Source organism: Guyanagaster necrorhizus, assembly GCF_019112545.1.
Source record: "Guyanagaster necrorhizus MCA 3950 unplaced genomic scaffold BT62scaffold_22, whole genome shotgun sequence".
NCBI classification, from domain to species: Eukaryota; Fungi; Basidiomycota; class Agaricomycetes; order Agaricales; family Physalacriaceae; genus Guyanagaster; species Guyanagaster necrorhizus.
The window spans coordinates 54,545-77,474 of NW_025064901.1; the positions used below are offsets into that span (position 1 = coordinate 54,545).

At 47.9% G+C, this 22,930-nt stretch overlaps 10 protein-coding genes across 10 annotated transcripts; 2 read left to right on the top strand and 8 right to left on the bottom strand.

The window, feature by feature from the left end:
• The first annotated feature begins 3 nt into the window (after positions 1–3).
• Positions 4–2,331, top strand: BT62DRAFT_972040 (uncharacterized protein). The gene is made up of 6 exons (XM_043189054.1): positions 4–360; positions 415–555; positions 616–755; positions 809–1,117; positions 1,177–1,550; positions 1,599–2,331. Exons 1-6 carry the CDS (start codon positions 353–355, stop codon positions 1,854–1,856), a joined length of 1,230 nt encoding a protein of 409 aa, XP_043037052.1. The 5' UTR covers positions 4–352; the 3' UTR covers positions 1,857–2,331.
• Positions 1,832–3,728, bottom strand: BT62DRAFT_972042 (gamma-glutamyl phosphate reductase). The gene is made up of 5 exons (XM_043189055.1): positions 3,559–3,728; positions 3,304–3,499; positions 2,981–3,251; positions 2,601–2,923; positions 1,832–2,552 (listed from the first exon to the last, which is right to left on the bottom strand). Exons 2-5 carry the CDS (start codon positions 3,463–3,465, stop codon positions 1,956–1,958), a joined length of 1,353 nt encoding a protein of 450 aa, XP_043037053.1. The 5' UTR covers positions 3,466–3,499; positions 3,559–3,728; the 3' UTR covers positions 1,832–1,955.
• Positions 3,729–4,024: 296 nt separating this feature from the next.
• BT62DRAFT_934798 (ANTH-domain-containing protein) lies at positions 4,025–7,514 on the bottom strand (the record flags this gene model as incomplete). Its single annotated transcript, XM_043186786.1, has 9 exons — positions 7,394–7,514; positions 7,246–7,344; positions 7,066–7,192; positions 6,704–7,014; positions 6,544–6,655; positions 6,344–6,495; positions 6,151–6,292; positions 5,937–6,099; positions 4,025–5,882 (listed from the first exon to the last, which is right to left on the bottom strand). Coding segments are annotated over exons 1-9 (2,860 nt in total), but the record flags the coding sequence as incomplete, so codon positions are not given.
• A 55-nt stretch (positions 7,515–7,569) lies between these two features.
• Positions 7,570–8,763, bottom strand: BT62DRAFT_316910 (NAD(P)-binding protein). The gene is made up of 4 exons (XM_043180486.1): positions 8,446–8,763; positions 8,247–8,392; positions 7,771–8,199; positions 7,570–7,717 (listed from the first exon to the last, which is right to left on the bottom strand). The coding sequence occupies exons 1-4, from the start codon at positions 8,592–8,594 to the stop codon at positions 7,680–7,682; spliced, it is 762 nt and encodes a 253-aa protein (XP_043037055.1). The 5' UTR covers positions 8,595–8,763; the 3' UTR covers positions 7,570–7,679.
• Positions 8,764–8,830: 67 nt separating this feature from the next.
• Positions 8,831–9,835, bottom strand: BT62DRAFT_902769 (S-adenosyl-L-methionine-dependent methyltransferase; the record flags this gene model as incomplete). Its single annotated transcript, XM_043183504.1, has 8 exons — positions 8,831–8,981; positions 9,038–9,093; positions 9,150–9,256; positions 9,311–9,374; positions 9,429–9,467; positions 9,522–9,654; positions 9,715–9,732; positions 9,786–9,835. The coding sequence occupies 8 exons, from the start codon at positions 9,833–9,835 to the stop codon at positions 8,831–8,833; spliced, it is 618 nt and encodes a 205-aa protein (XP_043037056.1).
• Positions 9,836–10,061: 226 nt separating this feature from the next.
• On the bottom strand, positions 10,062–12,134 carry BT62DRAFT_981960 (glycerol kinase; the record flags this gene model as incomplete). The annotated part of the gene is made up of 10 exons (XM_043189646.1): positions 10,062–10,278; positions 10,338–10,551; positions 10,600–10,785; positions 10,837–10,891; positions 10,943–11,299; positions 11,350–11,482; positions 11,531–11,729; positions 11,787–11,899; positions 11,957–12,043; positions 12,097–12,134. The coding sequence occupies 10 exons, from the start codon at positions 12,132–12,134 to the stop codon at positions 10,062–10,064; spliced, it is 1,599 nt and encodes a 532-aa protein (XP_043037057.1).
• Positions 12,135–12,262: 128 nt separating this feature from the next.
• BT62DRAFT_972060 (glycoside hydrolase family 47 protein) lies at positions 12,263–14,756 on the bottom strand. The gene is made up of 10 exons (XM_043189056.1): positions 14,295–14,756; positions 14,120–14,240; positions 13,896–14,071; positions 13,736–13,844; positions 13,588–13,687; positions 13,438–13,536; positions 12,799–13,388; positions 12,577–12,746; positions 12,507–12,524; positions 12,263–12,454 (listed from the first exon to the last, which is right to left on the bottom strand). The coding sequence occupies exons 1-10, from the start codon at positions 14,615–14,617 to the stop codon at positions 12,322–12,324; spliced, it is 1,839 nt and encodes a 612-aa protein (XP_043037058.1). The 5' UTR covers positions 14,618–14,756; the 3' UTR covers positions 12,263–12,321.
• Positions 14,757–14,843: 87 nt separating this feature from the next.
• On the top strand, positions 14,844–18,239 carry BT62DRAFT_988161 (uncharacterized protein). The gene is made up of 14 exons (XM_043190101.1): positions 14,844–14,900; positions 14,959–14,974; positions 15,025–15,103; positions 15,156–15,175; positions 15,228–15,290; positions 15,343–15,443; positions 15,493–15,826; positions 15,878–16,111; positions 16,170–16,451; positions 16,509–16,874; positions 16,924–17,061; positions 17,111–17,206; positions 17,267–17,773; positions 17,824–18,239. Exons 2-14 carry the CDS (start codon positions 14,963–14,965, stop codon positions 17,905–17,907), a joined length of 2,316 nt encoding a protein of 771 aa, XP_043037059.1. The 5' UTR covers positions 14,844–14,900; positions 14,959–14,962; the 3' UTR covers positions 17,908–18,239.
• Positions 17,971–20,533, bottom strand: BT62DRAFT_1033614 (MFS general substrate transporter; the record flags this gene model as incomplete). The annotated part of the gene is made up of 12 exons (XM_043178358.1): positions 17,971–18,261; positions 18,312–18,359; positions 18,410–18,537; positions 18,595–18,780; positions 18,841–18,882; positions 18,934–18,968; positions 19,027–19,129; positions 19,181–19,388; positions 19,440–19,707; positions 19,759–19,917; positions 19,971–20,069; positions 20,123–20,533. The coding sequence occupies 12 exons, from the start codon at positions 20,531–20,533 to the stop codon at positions 18,104–18,106; spliced, it is 1,845 nt and encodes a 614-aa protein (XP_043037060.1). The 3' UTR covers positions 17,971–18,103.
• Positions 20,534–22,339: 1,806 nt separating this feature from the next.
• BT62DRAFT_921762 (uncharacterized protein) lies at positions 22,340–22,861 on the bottom strand (the record flags this gene model as incomplete). Its single annotated transcript, XM_043184348.1, has 2 exons — positions 22,340–22,791; positions 22,840–22,861. 2 exons carry the CDS (start codon positions 22,859–22,861, stop codon positions 22,340–22,342), a joined length of 474 nt encoding a protein of 157 aa, XP_043037061.1.
• Positions 22,862–22,930: the final 69 nt, after the last annotated feature.

Sequence of the window (22,930 nt, forward strand, 5' to 3'; positions counted from 1 at the left end):
AAAAGTCATGACATCGTTACGTCACAACCTTCGCGACCTCGCATGTGCAGAGGTCAATTGTTTCCAACGATTGCTCCACTATCTCTCACCGTCCTCCTCGAGTCCCCCTTCCTATGGTCTCCTTTCTCACCTTTCTATACTTATCCTTACGCCTATGCCATTGCTTTTACCTTCACTTCTCTTTATATATACTTTTATTTTCTATTCTATTCTACTCTTTTATTCCATCCTACAAAGAGTCGACGAGTTAAGAGTACACCTACCTAGCTGAGTTGCTTATGTAATGTAGTCGACCAATCGCAGCACTTCCACTTCAACCGCCACCACCACCTTTTCTATCTACCTCAATAAAATGGCCTCGTAAGTCTACATCCTTCGGCGCAATGTCTCGTCAGTTATAGTATATTTCCACAGAAATTCAGCCGGAACCGCACCCAAGGATATGCCGGAACTCGCTTTGACAGTGGAAGCTGCTGTCGAGCAAGGACAACGCGCATTTGCGCTCAAGAAATACGAGCAAGCAGTGGATCATTACGCTACCGCGCTTGAACTCTTGCAAGTACCACGTCTGCCTTTTATATTCGCGCGTTTTGACGCGTTTTTCTTTTTCTCCAGGACTGACGTTCACGGAGAGGATGCACCAGGGATAGAAGACCTCTACTTTGCATACGGGAAGGCACTGCTGGAAAATGCCATTGCACAGAATTCTGTGTTGGGCAAGGAGCAACCGGAGGAGAACGCAGAAGACAACAATGGTGTGTCATGCCACTCACTGATGTCTGGGCTTAGACTAATCTCGCGATGCCAGCACTAGGCGGCTCCGGGTCTTCAGCAAACGGTCCTATTCTTTCTTTCTCAGGAGACGTCGAAGACACGGAAGACGGCACAGTTGACTTATTTTCTCAGGCCATCGAGAGCGCCCAGCAGGAGGCTGCTGCCGCTGCGGATGACGATGACGATGAAGCTGAGCCCGAGGACGACTTTAATGCTGCTTGGGAAGTTCTGGACCTAGCCCGCGCTATCTACGAGAAACAGAAGGTGGCGAACGACGATGAACAGGTGGGCCTCAAGCTGGCAGACACATACGTCACTCTCGGCGACGTGTCTTTGGAAACTGGTGCGCGTTTTTTAATCAGTCGCTGACACCACATTGACCATCCTTCCTTTCACTCTCAGAGAAATTTGACCAGGCCATTACGGATTACGAAGCTGCATTGACGTTGAAAGCCGAGTTGCTATCGTTTTCGTCGCGTCAAATCGCAGAAGCCCATTACAAGCTCAGTATCGTACTTGACCTCACATCCGGTCGACTCGCAGACTCCATCATCCACGCAGAGAAGGCTCTACAAAGCCTCGAGAGCAGACTCGTTAAGCTACAGGATGCGCTACCAAGTTCCTCGACTTTGCCTACGCTTGCCCAGCAGGATCCTAAAGGGAAGGGGAAAGCAACGAAACTTGTCAGTGAAGACGCCGTCGAGAAGTTGACAACAAATCAGATTGAAAGCGAGATTAAGGAGTTGAAGGGATTGAAGGACGACCTCGTTCTGAAGGTACGACGTTCAATCTGTATTGCTTTCAACATTCTGAATGCTGGCCAGATCGAGGAATTAAAGACCTCGCCAAACGAAAGTGTCTCCGAAAGTGCCCCCGCTATGGCTGCACACGCACTTGACAGGGAGCTCAATGCTGGTTCAACCATGGTTCCCAATCAAGAGCCCATAGTCAATGATTTGACTGCGATGGTGGTGAAAAAAAAGAAAAAGGCTCCTGAGGATACTTCTGCCTCCAAACGCAAGGCGGAAGACGACGCTCAAGATTCCAACTGTGAGAAGAAGCCCAAGGTTGATTCTTCATAATGTCATGGATAGATGCGCCGATAACGACACGCAGATACTGACACGGTATATGTCCTTATATCCTTTGTACTGCTGTCATCATTGAAACCTGCTATGCTACTAAAAGGGGACTGCTTCGGCCACTATGGGTTTATGCTTATACGACTTTTTACCAGCGCCAAACTCGCCAACAGTGTGGCCCTTGTTAGCTTTGCTTCTAAGCATGTACTTGTAGATGACAAGGCCCTCCAGTCCCACAGGACCTCTGGCATGTATTCTCCCTGTGCTGATGCCTACCTCGGTGCCAAAGCCGTAGCGGAATCCGTCTGCGAATCGGCTGCTAGCGTTGACGAAGGTACCAGCGGAATCTACACCGCGAGTGAAAACCGACGCAGCAAGTTCGTTTTCAGTGACGATAACGTCCGTGTGATGTGAAGAATGGGAGTTAATGAACCGGATAGCGTCCTGAAGGGAAGGAGTCGAGATAACGGACATTGTGAGGCTTAGATGCTCTGTCAGAAATGAAGATTCATTCGCTGGTTGGACGAATGTGTCAAAGCCCTCTAATGATCTGACTGTGTCGAGCATAGAAGGATCACATTGCAGATGCACTCTGGATTTAATCAGCGCTTCTGCGACAACGGGCCATATAGATTTGAGTAAAGACTCGTGCACGATGAGGAATTCTGCTGCATTACAAGCTGACGGGTAATCGGTCTAGTAGATGATCAGACAAGGAACTTCAAAAACAATGATAAAAAGGACCTTGGAATCGACCACAACTCGAACTGCCTTTTCGACGTCGGCAGTTTCATCAAGGTAGACAGAACAAAGACCGTCTGCATGCCCCATTACAGGGATTCGAGTACTGTTTTGGATGTTTCTAACGAGACTGTTACTTCCCCGGGGAATGACCAGATCTATGTATTGATCTAATCCCAGCAAAGAAGAAACCTCTGCACGCGTTTGAATCGTCTGAATATATGTTTGAGGAAGAGACGTCTGCGATAGACCCTCTGAGATTGCTTTCGATAGAAGTACAGCGGTTCGTGTTGATTCCTTTCCCCCTTTTAATATAGCAGCATTGCCTACGCATGATTGATGTGATGTCCTTTTGACTTGTGAGCAAAAACTTTAGAACCCACCAGATTTTATTGCCAAAGAGGCGATATTCACTACCACCTCTGGCCGTGATTCAAAGATTACGAGGAGGACGCCAATTGGGCACGACACCCTATACAATTCCAGGTCATCGTCCAGTTCGGAGGCGTATGTGACAACCGAGGTTGGATCTGGAAGCGCAGCGACATCTCGGACGCCTTGAAGCATCGAATCCCACTTATCCCCCTTCGACAAGTCCAGTCTTTTCATCATGGATTCGCTCATTCTCCCAGCATGTACCTCTCCTTGGGCAGCCTGTCCATGAATGAAATCCTCAGCATTTAAATAATGACGGATTATTACTTACTTGCAAATCATCTGCGTTTGCGGAGAGAATTTCATTTTTATTGGCCTGGAGAGCAACACAGATAGAATGGAGAGCCTTGACGCGTTCTTCAGTGGGGATGAGCTGGGATATCTCGAATGCTTCTTTTGCTGCCTTTGCAATTTCGACCGAGTCAGGCGTCATTGGAGGAGTCAAGACGGGTTCGGCTATTTCGGTCCTGTTTTCCGTATGCGTTATCCATCTTGTGGCTCTTGCAATTAATTGGTCAATATCTACACCTTGCCAAATATCCCTGTGGTTCGCAAGGTGGCCCCTCTTGCATTATCAGTCTCCTATCTATCACTGTGGTTGGGCCATTCTGATTCTGGAATTAACTGTGCCTCTGCGAGTACATGTTCTCATAATGTTATTCAGATTCAATAGATCATGGAATACATTGGAAAAATACCATCCACCTTTTTGCCAGACTGCCGATATGGAGACGGTGCGCTTTACCTGGTCGGAGACTGGAACGAGTGTAGCATTGAAAGGACCGTGGCTTAGAGCAGTTCCTGCGAGCATGTCTGATTTGGGATACCAGGAAGCGTCCAATTGCTGCCCAATCGTTGGCGCGTCCTTGTCTGACCGGAGTGTAGATTATTGTTTTTACCAAGCTAGAGTGTCGTAAATATTTGCATATCATAACCGTTGTCTCTTCAAAACCTGGGTTAGGTTGTCGGTTAATGGTTACGATGCCTTGATTTTTTAAGGAAGTCAATGATTTGATTACTCATAAGATATAGATACTAAGAAGGTACAGTTCCCGGACGTAAAACATATGTACAAAAATGCTGAGCCTGTGCGGCCGGATAGCGTGGACTGCGAAGATATATCCCGAAAACTATCGAAAAAAGAATGTGGTATATTGTTAGATCAAGGATGTCGTCGTGCTTTGCTGTTGCACTCCACCGTTGGCATTAAAATGCGATCCAAAAGTCCCGGCTCCAGACATGCTAAAGAGATTTCCTCCCGTCTGCTGCGCACTAACCGCGCCACCCCCCGCGGGTTGCGAGATGGATGTCTGAAAAAGAGACACGCCTCCGGTCGTCATGCCGTTTACCGAAGACGCCCGGAAGGGATTGGACACTGAACCCGTCATTTGTGGACGTAGGCCCACGCCCAACGTCGATCTTGGCTGTCCCATAGCGCCGAAAGCCCCTGTCGGCTGTGAATTCAATGTACCCATGCCTGACGTTTGCATCCCAAGGTGGACGTTATTAAGATTCTGCCCGCCAGGTAATGAACTCAGGACTCCCAAACCGGTTAATTGTGCATTGAAAGGGAACGCTCCTGTCTGCTGAGATGCCGGTGACCCTGACGGCGGGGAACTGGTTGTAGTTCCATTACCGGTCACAGCAGGTGTTGTTGGCGCCGACTGAGGAATAGGCGGCAGTGATTCCAATAGAGAAGCACCGAAAGAAGATGATGGTTTGAATGGCTTGAGTCCAGGGAACCCTGTCGCCTGCGATTTTAATGAAGGAGTGAGGGTGATGGATGGTGAAGACGAAGCATTTGTGGCACCCGTCGGCTGGGACGGCAATGACGATGACCACTGGGACTCCGAAAACGTAGAGACTGCCGATGTTGTTGACGTATTCTGAGAATTAAGGAAGCCGGATGACGAAACGGGCTTTTCATCAGAACCAGCGGGCTTAAATGCGAAGGAAGAAGCGACGCTAGAAATGTCCGTAGCACCTGGATTAAGACTGCTATTACCGAAAGAGAAGCTACTTTGTCCGTTAGGCTGCGAATGCGCAGGTGGACTCGACTGGAATTGTTGCTGCTGAACAGAATTCGTAGTGTTCCCATTCACTTGCATACCCATTGCAAGCTCCATTAGTGTCGGCTGCTTAGGTACTGGTGGTGGCGGTGTCGCAACTCGACCGAATGGGTTTCTCGTCCCAGTCTGGTGTGTTTTGATTGGTTGAGCGGCCGGGGGAGACGTTGAACTCGAAGATGATGGACCAAAAGACGTCAAGGGTGTCGACGCAGGTCTGGCGGGAATGTTCGCGTGGCCTTGGAATGCTGATGTCTGATGCGCAGGCGAAACAAACAAAGAAGTGGAAAATGGTTGGGAATTCATTGAGGGGAGCCCCCCAAATGCACTCTGACCTTGATTCTGGGTCGATGCGTTTATCATAGGATTAGGATTCATAACAGGAGCAGCGGTGTGCTGTGATTGCAGACCACTACTACCGCCTCCGACACCAAACAAAGTCATTCCTGTCGTTTGAGGAAGTAACATGCTTTGGCGGAACGGGTTAGCACCCGTTGATTGCTGCTGCAAAAGACTTTGTGGCTGTTGGACTTGTGGAGATAGCTGGGGATAACCTGTCGGTTGTTGAGGAAGGAAGGAAGAAAATGGGCGATGGCCTGTTGGTTGTAACTGAAGCCGAGGAGTCGGTGTTGCGAGACCAAACGGATTCGGCGCTGGCCCGCCCATAGGAAAGCCTGTGGGCTGTAGCTGCATCTGTTGCGGAGCCTGCATGAATGGCTGCGCAGTCATTTGCCGTTGAACGAACGGGTTGACGGTGCCCTGTTGGTAACGAGTGGCATTGGGACTTATATATATAAATGGTGAGACGCGCTCAGGAATAGCAAGGGCAAAAACCAACCTGCTCGCTTGAGAATTAAACATTTGGGGCTTTTCCTCTTCGATGGCAGAGAAAAAGTCGATCACTGGGCCATTGGTAGAAATCGATTGAACGCCATTAGCCGTGGGTCTGTTACTTGTGGAAGCCGGAGGGGAGGTCTTGGTTGGTGAGGTGGAGGTAGAGGCTGATACAAAATTGAAGTGTCAAGCAGAGATAAAAAGCCCTTTGAACGCACCAGTCTCCGATTTCTTAACAGGAGGTCCACCCTTCGAGCCCCGCTCTGCTGATTCCTTGTTAGTCTTATATTCTATTCTGTTTTGTTCGAAATTAGGATCGTCCAAGTACTCTTGTAAGGCGCCAGCTAACGACACTGGGGCCTAGTGAAATAGAGGTTAGGACGGTAACGGAGATAGTATTGCTGCACTCACGTGTTTCAAATTGGGAACGGGGACATTGAGAAGATTGAGGAGCTTTTTTGCTACTCCGAGATATTCAACAACTTTTTCCGTTTGTTGACAGAAATGCGTATATAAGCTCAGGGCTTCCTCAGCGTCCACATGCGACATCTCAAAATAGTGCTCTACAAACTGTTCAGGGAGCGAAATAAGACAGACCAGATAGCACCTACCCAGTACGTTGATGACCCCCTCATTTCCAGCTTGGAAAAGGATGAGGAGATCTTTGACTAGCATTCGTAGGGCAGTGATGGTTAATTCATCCTCTAAATCATCGAGATAGAACTAGGTCTCCGTCAGATTAATGAACTTGAGAAAGAAAAAGCAGCGGACCCGGCACTCCACCAAGGTGTCAATCATCCTGTGAACAGCTCGTGTCTCGCGTAACAAACCCTTCTCCACGGTCATTGACCGCAGCTTCCGACCTACGATAGTCTTGCTTCTCGATGGAGCGGCAGTTTGAGCGGACTTGCCTCTTTTGCTATTGCCCCGATACCCGTCCTCCTCTATGGACTGTGAATTGCGCATATCCCTATTCGACTCTGCCTGGACCCGTACAGCATCATGCCTGAGATCCCGATACGAGCGTATCCGGGACTCAAGATAAACAGCATAGTTCTGTAGGTTTTCGGGTGCGGCGTAACCTGTGGTGTGGTCAGCAAATGAACCCGGGTGACCGGCTAAATAACGCAGACCTTCCCAGTTGCCAGCAGAGACGTTGGAGAGGCGTAGGACCTCAGAAGATGAGAGATATGACAGGACATTGTCGGTGGCGCCATTACGAATCATGGTATGCAGGACTATCAGGGCCTTGAATACAACCTAACGTGACAGCATCGTGAATGACGTTCAGTTGGAAAGGCCAGGGTGCATACAATCGCATTGGGCTCCCGAAACCGCGGTGATAGAGCCTTGCAGACATCGTGGACAGCACCATCCTCGGACCAAGTTGCAGCAATAATTGGGTCGAGATACTGGATAAATATGAGAACGACGATACTCGGTAGGTGCGAGAGAATGAACCTTTGCTTTTGGTGGTGCAGCCTTCGGCTTGCAGGCCAATTTCACCACCTTGTCGTAACTCGACATCGTAGAGGATGGTCGATGCAGCAGGCAGGAACCTAGGCGAGACTGGTCATTAATCCCACCCCTTCTAACTGCAATCCCGGCAATTGCCCGATGGGGGCCTTAAATTCAAACTCAGATGGCAACCTTCTCGGCAACAGAGGTACATTATATACTGAATTGTTTACACATCACGTAGGTTCGCGCCGAAAATTAGCTGCTACCAATCTTCAACATTCGAGAGCTACCATGGGAATTCCCCCTTGTAACTCCAAAACAAGCCTAAAGGGTGGGACCCGTCAGATGAGGAATAATAAGCGACGGAAAGAACCCACAAGTCTTTCCCTTATCTTCGGGCCCTAGCAATGCCCAAGGAACAAGTACAGAGGCACCGTCTTCCGTCGTTTTTCCACCCGGCAAGAAATTATTCAACTTGGTTGTCGTAAACCCGGGTGTGACTACGTTCACTTTGATGTCCTCTTTTTCCAACTCTTTCGCCAAAGCAATCGAGTAAGAGTTTGCTGCGGCTTTGCTAGTGTCATATGCGACGTAATAGCGGGATCCCGGGGCAGCTTGGTGAGCATTAGATGCCATATCAGTTGTGTTGTTGACGACGCATGCATAGCCTTTGGGAGCTGCACGCAGAAGAGGCAAAAATGCCTGCGTTGTCTGTATCAGACCATAGAAGTTGGGTTCAAAGGCATTACGAATCGTGGTCAATGACACTGTGCTCGCTAGCTGGGACTCTGACATGTAGCTCACACCTATTGGTCCTTTTAGTAAAGGTATTATCTTTATGACAGAGCTAGACACAGTATACCAGCGTTGTTGACTAGCGTATCTAGTCTTCCCTCCGCCTTTTCGATGGTCTCTTTGGCAGCCTTAACTGAAGCTTCATCCGTGATGTCGAGCTGAACAAACTTGACATCGAGGTTGTAGTCCTTTTTCAGCTTCGCCCTGTACGACAATAGATTGGCTTTATCACTCGGAGCGCATGTCTGGAAACATACTGTGCCTCCTTTCCTGCACTCTCCTTCCTCGACGCCAGATAGACGGTATGTCCTTTCTCCGCGAGCAATCTGACGATGTCGTAGCCGATTCCAGTGTTTGAACCAGTGACGAGAATAACACGCTTATATTGGTCGTTCGGTGCAGTCATGGTGATGATAAGAGTAAAAGGGGTGCTTGGAACCAAGTGAAGCACAGGCTTTTATGGCTGACTCATGAAGATGCCGTGGAGTACGAATCGATTGTAATCCTCATTGCTGAGTGATATTGGATGACGCAGCACCGTAACATTGCGCGCAATGTACAGCACTAAATGTCACCGTTTTCGGGCCGATCATGCCCCATACAACCCCCACAAGTCTTGTCTTGTCACAATGCGGCACTATATCAAGTTCGCACTATATACAGATAATAGTGAAATACCTCTCCAAGTTCTTCTATCTGCAGTGAGGTTCCTGGCCTTGCAAGAAACCGCCTCCTAAAATGTGGTTGCCCAAACGTGAGGTACAGAAACAAGCCAGTGGACTTGCGTAGAACCCTGAACGAGAGATCTGGTGAGCCGCCGCTGAATACCCACGGTAAGTAGGGACTAACCTGATCACCTCGTCCATTTCTTTTGTGCAATCACTCACTACTTGTTCCGGGGGATCCTGCGTTATCCGAGTTTGGTCAGAGACAGTACAAAGTTTGAACTGTCATGCCGTACCCAAACATCTCCTTTGGCTGTCATCATGGCATCCATAGTTCCTTTATCGATCGCAACGTCGAAGTGATCATCACCAAATTCAAGTTCACGGACGTCCATGACGCGCCCTGGATTCAAAGAGGTTCGATCAGCACAGTGCATACAGTAATTTTAACCCCTACATTTCATCCCCGGTCGGTCCACTCTGTGTCGCCTTCGCATTTGTTCAATCACAACAGAAGAATACTGTCCGAATGTCAGAATGGGCCAGAAAAAGCAGAGAAGCGCCGAGAGATTTACGTCCACATTGACAATATTTTTGTAGCCGTCATCATACATCTGAAAAGATGGATGAATCAGTATTTGCATAGAGTGAATGCACGACCAATTTACATCTTCGGAAAGTGTAGAGTTGCCGCATCCCAGCATTAAAATTTTAGACATCTTATCCGGAATAAGTTCGCGAAGCAAGTCTGCAATGTCCGAGTATTTCTTGAACCAGTCAAAAGAGCTGTCAGTAGACTCTCTACGACAATCAGTTTGAGAGATTAGTTGATGAAAACAGATGACTTGTAAACAAACGAACGCTTGATACCGTCGATCCCTTCAGTACGGTTTAGTAAATATGAGCGAGCGATACTCAAGCGGGTTTCTCACCAATAGTCTTTCGTTCCATATTGTTCATTCTTTTCTGGGAGATTGTCCATGTATGTACCGTAAATGTAATGATGGTCAAGAGTGAAGAATTTTGATCGAGCTCCGATCAAGATCAGGCGCTCGGCTCCAGAACTGAGGTCAAAGCAATACTCCTAATATTGCATTATATGTGAATAGATATTAAATAGTGGAATAGTGGGTACGATGACATACATAATCTAAGTAAATCCAGGGCTGGTAAACTCCATCTGAGTTTGCATTGGATGAGGAATACTATTATTCATCGGATATGCCGTCATCCCACCCTCTGCATCTCTCAACTGCGCGTTGCCACAAACCCCAACGCCTTTCACGTTCTGCATTGTCCATTTCGGGCCTGAATTCTCGTGTTCCTGTTCTGTTTACTTCCGACAATGTCTCCGGCTTCCGTATGTCCCAGCCAAATAGGTTGATAGCCGATCCAGCAAGTAGCGCAGAGCCCAATGCCGTAGATCTGAATGTTCGAAGCACCGTCGTCAGAATAATCATTCAAAAAAGGAGAGATGATCGCACTCTCGCATCGTCGGGCGAATGACACTGAATCCTCCTAAGTCTGACAAGATGCTCATCGCCAGATCACCGTTCGTCATTCCACCGTCCACTTTCAGATGTTGAAGGTCCGTCTCAGAATCCAGTTTCATACTTTCTATCACGGCACGAGTCTGGAAAGCATTTGCTTCAAGTGTAGCTCTGGCTATATGTGATGGGTTTGTATACTGCGACACACCTAAATGACAACCACATAAGTGGAAAGCAATCTGAAATAGATAAACACCAATACCAATAAGTAGGCCAGCCGCGGCAGGATCCCAATACGGAGCGAGTAACCCGGAGAACGCAGTTACAAAGTACACTCCCCCGGTCGTAGGTTCTTTGGCTGCCAGCGCATTCACATCCGCGGCAGATTTGATAAGTTGCATGGAATCTCGTAACCATTTAATCGCGCTTCCAGCAGTGGATACTTCGTTACAATTAAGTGGCGAGTTGCGGCTGATGAATATAAAATACTCACTGCTTCCTTCTAACGCATAAACCGGTGGTACGTTGGGTCCTGCCTGATAGGCGACCTAGAATGACATGCAAACATGATTTGACGGAGAGGGAAGGTCTGATCTTACCGTGCTCAGTAAGCCATGGGTGCTCTTCACGATTTCATTTCCAGTACAAAACAGCAGAAAAGCACCCGTTCCATATGTGCATTTAGCCTCACCTTCCCTTAAACATAGATTCCCAACTAACGCTCCCTGTTGGTCACCAACAAGACCACCGATGGGGACACCCTTCAAAGGTCCACTGGCAATGTGACCGTAGACTTCAGATGTCGACACGATTTTAGGCAGAATGGATGGCCGTAAACCAAAGAAATCCACCAGGAACGGCTCCCATTTGAGGGCGGTAATGTTCATTAGCAGTGTACGGGATGCATTACTGACTTCGCATATATGCCGGGCCTTCTGGGTATCTCCTACAAGGTTCTACCGAAGCGCGTTTAACAGTATCACGCAATGGATGTGAGCAGGCTCACATAAAAAAGCCATGATTCGACCGTTCCGAAAAGCAGCTGGTCGGATTCGTGAGCCTCAGAGACTTCGGGTATATGATCTATCATCCACCTCAGCTTAATGGCTGAAAAGTACGTCGAGAGAGGAAGACCGGTCCTATAGATCTTGATGAGGACAGACCACTGAGAAAAACGCGAAACGCACGTCTGACGCAGGGTCTCGACGCCTTCCTCTCCCTTCTTCCATACGCCCGGCTCGACTTGAAGGCCGACAGTTTCCATTTTGTGTTGAAAGTGAGTGACGACGTTCTTTGTTCGGGAATCATCCCAGACGATTGCGTTACATAGCGGATTTCCGGTCGTTCTGTGCCAGGCGACAGTAGTTTCGCGTTGGTTGGTTATACCTGTATAGTGCGTTGCCTGTCAGTAAACAGCAGCCGCAAAGGATGATTAGCATGCACCAATGACCTTGACGCTCTCTTTGGCCCACCCATTAGCCTCTAATGTTTTGATCGCCTCCTCTATGCACCTGTTCGAATACTCGCGTATTTCCGATGGATCGTGGTCGTGCCACCTGTGATAACTCGCTATCAGCCGAAGAAACAGAGAAGCGCCTATTACAAATGCGCACCCAGGGTGCAGGTAGTACTGAGGGAATTCGAGCTGGTGCTGCGCGACGACATTGGCATTCTGATCGAAGATGAGAAAACGAACGGAACTGGAAAATCAGAAATAAATCATTTGCGACAAAATGAAGAGGAAAAGGTGTACGTGGTACCGCAGTCCAAGGACCCCACAAACTTGCCCATTTTGAGGGTCCTCACCATGGAGGAGAACATACGCATCATGACGGACATAGCCAAGGGCCCACTACCTGTTATTGGCAGAACCGGTACTGGTGCCGATCTCCCGTGTTCCCCCATCCTTCGGATTGCAGCTTCATTGCGTCACATAAAACAGTCTATATGTAGGTCCAAGCAAAAACAGTTCACTACGCTAGATATTAAATAACACCTTCTCTTCCTGTGACCACTCAAACACGGGCAATGGGTGCGCCTCAGTGTTGAAAACCCATTTGTCTAGCGATATCGGGTCGTCGTTGGTGAACATTAAATACAAATATTTCAATCTGTGGAAGATGATCAGAGTAAGATACGCAAAGCTTGACTGATAAAACCTACGTCTCAGCCAAGAAATAACTGCATTAAATTTTCATTAGCCAAGAATGCAATGAAAACAATGCAGACGCACCTAGGCATATCATCGTCTTTGGGCGGTGGTACAACTTCCACAGATTTGATGCTTGCATATCCATAAGGCGTTTTCGTATGCCTCTCTATTGCTTCGAAGATTCTCCATCCACGCTCTCGCCATTTTGCATCTCCAGTTACGCGCCACATGATGTATAACGATTCAATCGTCTAGGACGCCTTGTTAATGATAATCCCTTCGGGCAGTATTTGCGAAACCCACCTCTGGCCTCAACAAATACCCAGGCTTTTTGATCGCATAATCTCTTCCTCCTGGTCCGCCGCGTAATCGCTGCTGCTCAGTGTATATAACAGGAGTTTTATCACCGACACCAGGAGGTATTCCTCTGGCACCGGATTGTTTCCATCTATCCATGGAATCCATCCACAGATGACCTTCTCCATGAACACTTCTGACACTGGGGCGCATATGTGTCTCATCAGGACCCAATCCCGTCCGCATATCAGCATATGTCAGCCAACACGTCTGCGCGAGGCCTTCAGCTGCCCACATATGAAGTTCCTTGAGATTATAGCTATTGAGCCTTCGGTATCCATCTCCAGCACGACCGAAGTTGCCCTTTGCACCCAAATCCATGAAGTTGACACCCATTGAATCAAGATCGTCTAGAGGTAATGTATGAGCGCCCAACGCAAAAAGACCGGGGAGGAAACAAGACAAGTGCTCGAAGACGTGAGTCGGCGTTCCTCGCGCTTCATGTGTAGGGGTCGTAGTGTCAGTGACATAGAGAAGGTGCCGGGTGGGAGATATGTACATGAGATTTGTGATAATGTGTGTAGTGGCACGAATATCTGAAAAAACATATTAACATATTCCTGGGTTATGGGACTGCCAACATACACATTTCAAGATTAGCCTTATCCGTCTTGGCAGTCAACAAGTACTGCTTCAGAAGATACTCGTGTGCACTGTCCGCTTGAGCGCCAACAGATAAATGCGCTGAATAGTCGATATAAGACAACAGCAAAAATTAAAAAGTATAAACGGTACCATCGTGAGGTTGTCCAGTAGTCAAATTCCACCCGATAGGGAACATGCCACCGGTTTGACGCAGATCGGCTGATGATAGCGCTTTAATGACAGTGTTGGCCTGGAAATTCGTTAGAAAGTTAGACTAAATGGGTTACTCTCGACCTACTCGCTCCCAATACGCTCTGTTTCCCGTTGCTTTTGCAAGATATGTGTATTCCAATTGCAAGGTTGCCATCTCGGCTAAAATACCGATGTCTGGACCCACGACTTCACCGCTGGAATAGAGATCGGCATAAGCAATTGGCAATTGTACGGTGTTAACTCACGTCGATGGGTTTACACCGAACAACGCGAGTTTGCTTGGGGTATTGAAGACAGGATCTAGTTTCTTCGCGAGCTCATCAGCGCGGGAAAGTAACATCGGGTCTTTGTTGAGGGCGTATGTCGATAAAAGACCTCCAAGGTATCTTATGATGGTCTCAAAGTAGGGAACAAAGGTGTGCTGCGGCAATCCGTTAGAAACGCCAACATCAATGAAAGGACAACGGACCTCTGCCAACTCGAATCGAGTCTTTTCAACGTATGAACGGGCACGCTCATACTCGCCTTCGAGGCCTAGAAGAACCATGGTATCTAGAGAATCGAATATTGAGACACCCCAGCCATTGAAACTGAGTAGTAGCCACTGTTAGAACCCATCGTTAAATGAATGTTTGTGTACTTACTTGTCTTTGTATCCCGTTGAGATAGGCTTAAGTTCATCGTGTGGAGCAGCGTAACGCTCATAGCCATGATAAGCATGGAGAAAAGCCCGCTTCACCTGACGTGCCCTCTCGTCCCAAATATGGGGAGGCGTGGGCACCGTGACTTCTTCTGGGAAGTCATAAGAAAGCGATTCAGGTAGCCGCACGGAGTTGTAGAGTGCATAAAGGATCGTCAGCATAACGCCGCCATAGAAAATGTTGCGGACGTGGGGCTTGTACCGAAGACTGCGTATGGCCGACGACAGAGGATGGTTCCGGTACATGTCTTGTATGTCCTCCAACATGGAATAGATATCTGAGATAAAAATCGATGCCGCAGTTACCTGGGGACTAGAAGAACATAAGTCAAAGGAAAGGACGCTCTGCGGTGTGACAGTACGAAAAGAGGTTGCAAAATACTATCATTGGAGCGAGACAGACTACTGCGGTCACACTTACATCACGCACACGGTACAGCCTAAGGCTGCCGACGGAAAGGTGTTAGCCTGTGATTCTAATAGACGTCAATAACCCTCCTCTTCCCGCCTTGACGGCCTCCTGGTCTTGATAATCCGGTCAAGCAGCGCGGTAAGCCCGTCCCTTTACACGAAGCGAAGTATTGTTACATCTCAATTTTTACCTTCAGCAAGATGAACATCTGGGTATGGCCTACCTCGACTCGTTCTCAGCCGGGCTCTAACATCCTTTGTAGACAGAACATCGCAATCCCGAAGGAAGGACGTATTGGTTCAACACTGGATCGAGGGAAAGTGTCTGGGAAAAGCCAGATGGTGCGTATGCTGCAGTCTCCTACTTTCTTTCTGGTGCTCACATTTGTCTCAGAGCTAAAAACTCCATTTGAGGTGTGCGCATTCCTTTCTGTCGACTCGGTTGCAGCCTAATGTTCCTGTGTAGCGCGCTCTTAATCAAACCAAATGGAAAGAATACTTTTCCGGAGGGCGGAAGTATTACTACAATGTTTGTCCTACAATCGTGTGTTATGACACGACGGCCACTAACGATCATCTAGACTGAAACGAAAGAGTCCAAATGGGATATGCCGGATGAGCTCTTGCTCGTGTTGGAAAAAGTAGAGAAAGAGGGCCAGACTGCTGCTGTGGTACCGGCTGCGTGCGTTCACGCCGTTTACTTTCACGCCCCAGTTGTTAACTTCTTTCAGACAACCTGCTTTGACTGCGCCTCCGGCGTCGGATTCTAATGGCAGTCAAACACAACCGAATGGAAATGAACTTGCCGTGGGCGCGCATACGGGAGGGCTTCCCCTGGCTTCAAGCAGCATCTTACCAGCTCGACCGAACCTTCCAGACGATCCTGTCATACCACACAATGGCTTTGCTACCATGGAGGAGGGAGAAAAGGCATTCACACACTTGTTAAGGAAAGCTGGCGTTGATGCCAACTGGACATGGGATCAAACAATGCGAGCTATCATTACCGATCCTCTGTATAAAGCGCTGAACTCCCTTGCGGAGAAAAAGAGTGTCTTCGAAAAAGTATGTCCATTTATCAACTCCATCCATTTTTTCTTAACCGTTATTCTGTAGTATACCACCTCTTTGAAAGTTAAAGAAAAGGAGGAGCGAGAAGCTCGACTGGCGAAATTAAGGCCGGCTATTCGAAACATGTTGAAGGGCAACCCGAGTGTGTTCCATTACACGACTTTTGCAACCGCAGATAAGCTTTTCTCTCAACATCCCATCTGGCAACAGGCAAGAATTGAGGCCGAAAGGAAGCTCATCTTTGAGGAATATGTCCAAGATCTCAAGCAACGTGATGCGGTATGTGGCCCACTTTTCCATTGATATTCAGCTAAATTCATCACATTACCATTTCTAGCAAGACCGATCCGCCGCTCGTACCCGAGCCACAGCCAAGGTGGTGTCGCTTTTCAAGCAACTTGATGTGGATGTTCTTACCCGGTGGAGAACGGCTCACAACCTCATTCTCGATTCAGATGAATGGAAATCAGACCATGAACTCCAGAGACTTCCCTCTTTGGATATCCTGCTTGCATTTGAAGATTACAGTCGGGTGCGAGAAAGAGAGTACGAGGAGCAGATGCGTCGGGCGCAGGTCGAAAAGACGAGGAAAGAAAGAAAGGCTCGAGAAGCTTTCAAAGTACGTTTAGTGGTTGATGAAACAATTGATGTTACTCATTTGTACGTCACCACACAGGCTTTACTACGAGAGCTGGTGAAAGACGGCAAGATCAAGGCGCGTTCTAAGTGGAAGCATGTGTATCCTTTGTTCAGTAAGGATGAAAGATATCTCAACATGCTAGGAAATCCGGGTTCCAACCAACTGGAGCTTTTCTGGGATGTGGTGGATGATCTTGACCAGAAATTGGATGCCAAGATTAATATTGTCACTGAGGCGCTCAAGGGGTACAGGCCGGAAAAAGTTGAAGGAGACACCGAATCGCTGGACTTCGCCGTTGGGCCAGAGACTACGGAGGAGCAATATCGGAAAGTTCTCAAGCCTGTCAGTACTGCAAACGTCGAGACGCTGACAACGGAAGATATTCATGACATCTATGCTGCTGTAAGCGTATGTTACTTCTTTTTCTGGTATTATACTCATTGGATTGCAGTTACATGATGCTGCGATCCAAAAGCAGGCTGAGGAGAAACGAAAAGCGGAGAAGCGGCAACGACACCTGCAGGACGATCTACGATATGCATTAAAGAAACTTCCTGAGTCATTGGACATCTCTTTATCTTATGAAGCTGTAGGCACATAAGTCACCTATCATCAGTGGTAGTAACAATGCTTTCTAGGTCGTACCTTTCATCGAACACCTACCTGAATACAAGGCCTTAGAGGATGAAGAATCCCGTCGATCGGCTTTTGCGAAATTTGTAAAACGACAGAAGGTCAGTATTGTACAGTGTATTACTTAGTTGCTACAATCGCATTACTCATTTTGGTGCTAGGAACGCCTGCGCGAGGCAGCTGGTTCCGAGGATGGAGGGTCGACAACCAGCAGGAAGCGAAAAGAGCCTGCGCGTGATGGCGACCGTGAACATGACCGGGACCGGGACCGGGACCGTGAGCGCGATCGAGAACCGTCTTTTAGGGAGCGAGACCGTGATAGGGAACGGGGCAAAGATTACGACAGAGATAATCGCAGACATCATTACCGTCATGATGACTATGACAGTCGACGATCTTCCCGCGAATATCCAAGAGTTGATAGGGATGAGAAAGACAGAGAACGTGACGGATACCGGTCGCGACACCATAGGGATGATAAGGACGATCGCAGACGGGATAGAGATAGGGATCGCGATCGGGAGAGAAACTCGCGGTCAGAGTATGGTCCCAACTATAACGACATACCGCCGCGGAAAGAAGAGCGAGATGAAGGTCCCCCAAGAGAGGAGTCGCGAGAAAAACGAGATGCTCCTGATGATAGACTTCCGGATGATCGCGCAGAAAAGGTTTGTATCTCTATATTTGTTACTGCAAATGGCTTCTGACGGAACCACAGAGACCACGTTATAACCGGGGAGAAGGTGTAGGGAATAAGAAAACTGACATTCGTGCAGAGACCCCTGAGGAAGGAGAAATATGAGGTCGCCATTCAGCTGTCCTCGGATAACTAGGACTGATTGCATCGTCGTCATAATAGAAAGTGAGTAAAAAGGCAGAAGTTATGTATTAGCAAGAGAGCAAAGGTCGCATATACGGTACGTATAACAATGTTAACGAGCATCGTGAAGTGTTGAAAAACTAAACGGACTAACTTATGATCCTGCCCGATTCATAATCTAAGCTCGCTCAACATTATGGTTACCCTTTGCTTTCTCTCTGGGCTCTTCTTCATTGTCTATAACGCGCCCGTCAATGCCAACGTTTTGTACAGCATTCTGGTGATCACCCAGATAGAAATTCCTCATGAAAACTAGGATGATGAGAGGAAGGAAGGCTACAAAAAATTAACGGGATTCGGGATTCGATTTAGAAAGATGTACTTACAAATAATCAATGCGGGAAGGTAGAGAAGATAGACTGTATCGTTATAAGCTGTGAGTGAGGTTAGTATATTGAATGTGTCGAAATGAGTAAGTTTCTACCATAGATGACGTTGGTCCTATCTGTGTCGTCCAAAGTTCGTGCCGTCTTGATGGACCCAAAGATCTCGTTAATCTCAGCCTGAGTCTTATAGGGCAAATGCTTTCGGAGATAGTAGGGCATTTTACCACTGGCAAAGAATTAGAGCGAGGTTTTATTGATGGAATCTGACACCAGAACGACTCACGTCCAGACTGCGGCAGCGATTGCATTTCCTACGCTCCCGCCGAGGGAAGTCCAAAGGGATATGAGAGAAATGACTTGAGCCAAATCAGCATGAGGAACTGATGCTTGAGATGCGACACGAGAACCGACAACACTGAATGCGCCACCGATGGCAATCAGTAATTGGGTCCAAACGAGGGCAACATCTCTGACGAGAAGGGTTGGAAGTTAGCAATCAATGACAAGCTCAGTACATTTAAACATTTACGTAGCATTGTCACCTCTGGCATAGAAGGTTAAACCCATACCGCTGCAAAAAGTGTTATGCTAGTTCCATCTACGATCGATGTCAATCTCTTACATGATTCGAATACACAGTCCGCTAAACTGCAGCGCCTACATGCCATGAATTAGCAAGAAATTGGAAGCGTAACTGCCCGAATTAGATACCCACTTTGTAACGGTGAGTGTAGCGCTGGATCAATCCTCCCATGATACCGAAGACACAAAGACCAACAGTAAGGGTCTTGTTAAAGTAAGTCCATTCACGAGTGGTCCTAAATTTGAGTCTGTAAGCTGCTCCATCGACCATAGATGCCTGTACGTACCAGTCCTTAACCACCCAAGTCCAACTTGAATAGTACAGCGATCGCATATTTCCGGAGAGCATATAGAGTACGTCAATGCAGACGGCACCGAGAAAGGTTCTATTAAGAACACGAGGGGGCATAAGCGGGTATCGTGCCCACCACTTTTCGTATGCCGCAAAGACGAAAATCAAGACACCTCCGACAGTGACCATGGCAATCATGCTGGCTACTCAGAGCATTGCAGCACCGAATATTTGAAAAAAGGTAGCACACGTACGATTTTTCCAGCCTCCTTTAGCATCTGAGTAGAGAGTGAAAGGCAAGAAAATCAGCGCCCAGGCTGTTCCAAGCAACATAAGGCCGAAAACATCCACATGAATACAGAAATCGCGAGCGACGGTGTACCAGGTGACCTTCTCATTCGAGCCAGCATTACGACGCTCCCATGTACTGGAAGCAATAGACACCATATTATCGCGTTTAGACTTGTACTCTGCCCAGAACAAAACGACCAAACCAGGTGCCATCACGACCGGGAGCATTATCTAATATATTGTCAAGCAGAGACGAGGGATGATCACCGCAGTCGCGCTCACAATGAAAATACCATAACCCCATCGCCACTTGTCCGGGATGAAGCCATTAGTGATTTCGGCTGAAATAAAGGCATTGATGATGTACGGAGACGACGGAAGAGCTGTCGCGAAACCTCTCCATTTGAGCGGAGAGAGATCAGCTACGATGATGTCGGTGACCTAAACAAATTGATTGTGAGCAGGGACATTGAATAAGAGGACCGTTGACTTACGAGGTCTAACCCGGTGGTCCCAACTGTGTATAACACTTCTCCGGCGCAAACTGCGCCTACCGTTGAGGAAGAAGCGATGACGATGTAACCGATTATGTACTGACAGAAATTGGGTTAAACGAGTATTTGAAGAAAAGTAGAAAACCACATACAAAGAAGAGAGAAAATACATAAGCTCTTGGTCTCGACGTTATATCCGCAAGCTTGGCAATAAACGGTTTTCCAACAGCAGCGATGATCTCGGCAGCTACCTCGATAGTTCCGATAGACGAGTGAGACTCGAAGGCAGAGGTGGCAAAGGGCAAGAAACTGCTAGTGGTGTTGGAGTCGAGGGAATAAACGTAAGCAATGAGGGCGATGCTCAAATAGAGGACCCATAGAGGCGCGCCATTGCCGCCGAACACCTTGTAAAGGGCTTCAATGCGCGCAACACCGGCAACCTCGTCCTCACCATTGGGAGCGGGACTGGGGCTAGGCTGAGAATCAGGATCGCCTGCCTTCTCAACAGAGCTCGCTGTCTCAGAGTGAGACTTGGTTTCTTCGATAGCCGTAGCTTGCTCCATAGTAGAGGGTAACCGCTCGTAAAAAAGAAGGACGAAACAAGTACCTCGGAAATCCCATCTTATATAGAAAAAGGAAAACCCCTGGGCGTCTGAGTGGATCCACGCGCGGACGGAGTTGAATTCGAATAATGTGCCTTGTGGTGAGGACAGACTAGTGTTTCTTGAATAATGATTCCCCCAGTGGCTCAATTGATGGCGCACGCCGCTTTCCCCCGCTCAAAGTCTTGGATTGGAGTTGTAAGAGTGTTTGTATATATACCAACTGAAGGTGGAAGATACCTATGACAGGAACCTGGCTTGTAGAAGCCTACGAAGCGGGCAGGTGCCAAGCAGATGCAAGCCAAATGTACTTGTTAATTTTTAGATCCGATCAAGAAGGGTTGCCATATGTTATCTGATAAGCTGAACGCAGTTATCTGATAATCGTAGGTGAAGAGCCCAGACCTGATTTTCGGGTAGTCCCTGGTTCTCGAGTTATTGCAAGTCGTCTGGCTGAGTCCCTCATGTGCAACAGTGGATTATCGGAGCTGTCCAGATGTTCAGTACTAGGTGCCTCCTCAGAAGATGAAAACTTCCTTGCTCGTAGCGACTAGATTTTCAATCTAATCTGATTGATTGTTCTAGAAATCTAATCTGTAGTTACTTACTCCGGTTCACAGGCAAATTTGACGACCGACATTAACAATGCACGGGTTCTACATATATGCCACAGGCTGAATCCCTGAGTCGTGTCCTGCACCTTCTGCAGATATGAAAGACGCGTTATATTGACGAATCATTGGCTGTTAATAAAGCAAAATCAAGGAAACCTGTGGAAGATTTTGATTTAGCTTCACATTTATCGTTCAAACATACGGGCTGCGCCGGAAAGTCCCTTGCTTAATGATCATTTCCGGGCAGGAGTTTCTTCGCGGTGTTGTTGTGACCAGTGTGGGAGGAATTAAAGCGCTGACTGCCATAGGAATTTACCGCCATCGGTGCCGACTGTGCCTTGAAATAAAGCACTACTATGTAGCACGTCTGTTTCACCACTTGTGCATCTGAGATCATTCAACATTGATGAGCTGAGTGATTTAACGCCACTCATAGCTCATAAGACGTACATAGGCGACCTGTCATAGTCTGACATGCGATGAAGTCGAACGTCATGACATACTAGGCGGAGAAGGTGACGCAGATAGGTTGAACAATAGTTACTTGACCAGAATCAGCAATGCAGCTATGATGACTTTAAGTCCTTTCCCTGATAAATCAAGCAGAGTTAGCCGTAATATGGGCTCTGGTGAGTTTCGACGCGTACCGGATCTACTCGGGAAGCCAGATTAAAGAACAGCATTTACACGACCTTAGACTGTTCGCGTCGCGCATAAAACTGGTCCCGTTCGAAGAGAACGGAATCTGCCGACTACTGCTGCCTTGTTCCACTCATTTCCGCAGCTACACGCGACTGGCGTTTATGTAACGGGTCCCGCCGCGGGCGCGCGCCGTCAGTCTCGCCTCTGCTACGTCGATGACCCTAGGCCGGCGCGCATTGATCACTTTCTAAGACGACCTTATACCATGAACTTGAACCCTTTCAGCAAGGAACAATACAGGCCTACTTCCGTACCAGAAAAAGATCATTCGTTTTGGTTTGATCTAGACGGCACCTATTCAGGTCCAGGTGACCATGGAGATTCGACACGGGTCAGCAGGGCCAGGAAAGGTCCGCTTGCCCCAACAAACGCGAAGTCTTCCTGTACGTTCACTGCGTACAAACTCAAAGAATCAGATAATGGAAAGATAATGACAAGATAGGACCCGGTATTATGATTGTATTGCATCTGTCACAGCCGGTATGTGAATGTCGCCAATCCTAAGACGCGTATACGTCTGCTTGTGTTTCTTCGTCTTTTGGTAGCCTTTTCTCCGCTTTTTCTTGAAGATGAACTCCATCTTTCCTTTTGTATGTTCTACCACCGTAGCCTCTATTTTTATACAGCTGGCAGGTATGGTAGGGTTACCGCGCAGCGTGTATTCTCGGGAGCCAATTTCATGGATTTCATCTAATGCCAGGACGTCACCGACATTAACATCGCGTAGCCGGGGAATAGTGAGAACGTCTCGTGGGGACAAGAGGTACTTGGTACCGACAACGGAGGCAACAACGTATTGGGAAGGCTGAGAACGAATGAGTTCGAGTGCGGTTGACGTTGAAGATGGCGCCGCCACTGTGTGGGCAGCCCTACAAGCAGTTCTGAAGTACGACGAGCTTAAAACTGCAGGTGGTCTTCAACATGTGCAATAGTGAGTAGCATACAACCTACCTCGACTGGCTAGGGCCGTCATCGCTGTGTCCGACGAGAAGCTCGGTAGGGAGCTTGGGAACGTTGGGGCGGCGCCGGAGCGGAGTCTGAA

Coding starts and splice junctions, on each gene's coding strand:
- BT62DRAFT_988161 (XM_043190101.1), top strand. Junction 16,112..16,169: donor ATCTCAAGCAACGTGATGCG/GTATGTGGCCCA, acceptor TACCATTTCTAG/CAAGACCGATCCGCCGCTCG. Junction 16,875..16,923: donor TTCATGACATCTATGCTGCT/GTAAGCGTATGT, acceptor ATTGGATTGCAG/TTACATGATGCTGCGATCCA.
- BT62DRAFT_316910 (XM_043180486.1), bottom strand. CDS start 8,594: ATGACTGCACCGAACGACCAATATAAGCGTGTTATTCTCGTCACTGGT. Junction 8,200..8,246: donor CAACAACGCTGGTATACTGT/GTCTAGCTCTGT, acceptor AAGGACCAATAG/GTGTGAGCTACATGTCAGAG. Junction 7,718..7,770: donor CGAAGATAAGGGAAAGACTT/GTGGGTTCTTTC, acceptor CCCACCCTTTAG/GCTTGTTTTGGAGTTACAAG.
- BT62DRAFT_972042 (XM_043189055.1), bottom strand. CDS start 3,465: ATGACGCCTGACTCGGTCGAAATTGCAAAGGCAGCAAAAGAAGCATTC. Junction 3,252..3,303: donor CAAACGCAGATGATTTGCAA/GTAAGTAATAAT, acceptor ATTCATGGACAG/GCTGCCCAAGGAGAGGTACA. Junction 2,553..2,600: donor GAGTTGTGGTCGATTCCAAG/GTCCTTTTTATC, acceptor ATCATCTACTAG/ACCGATTACCCGTCAGCTTG.
- BT62DRAFT_972060 (XM_043189056.1), bottom strand. CDS start 14,617: ATGTTGGAGGACATACAAGACATGTACCGGAACCATCCTCTGTCGTCG. Junction 13,845..13,895: donor TTCGGTGTAAACCCATCGAC/GTGAGTTAACAC, acceptor TCTCTATTCCAG/CGGTGAAGTCGTGGGTCCAG. Junction 13,389..13,437: donor TAAGGCTAATCTTGAAATGT/GTATGTTGGCAG, acceptor ATGTTTTTTCAG/ATATTCGTGCCACTACACAC.
- BT62DRAFT_972040 (XM_043189054.1), top strand. Junction 1,118..1,176: donor CGACGTGTCTTTGGAAACTG/GTGCGCGTTTTT, acceptor TTTCACTCTCAG/AGAAATTTGACCAGGCCATT. Junction 1,551..1,598: donor AGGACGACCTCGTTCTGAAG/GTACGACGTTCA, acceptor AATGCTGGCCAG/ATCGAGGAATTAAAGACCTC.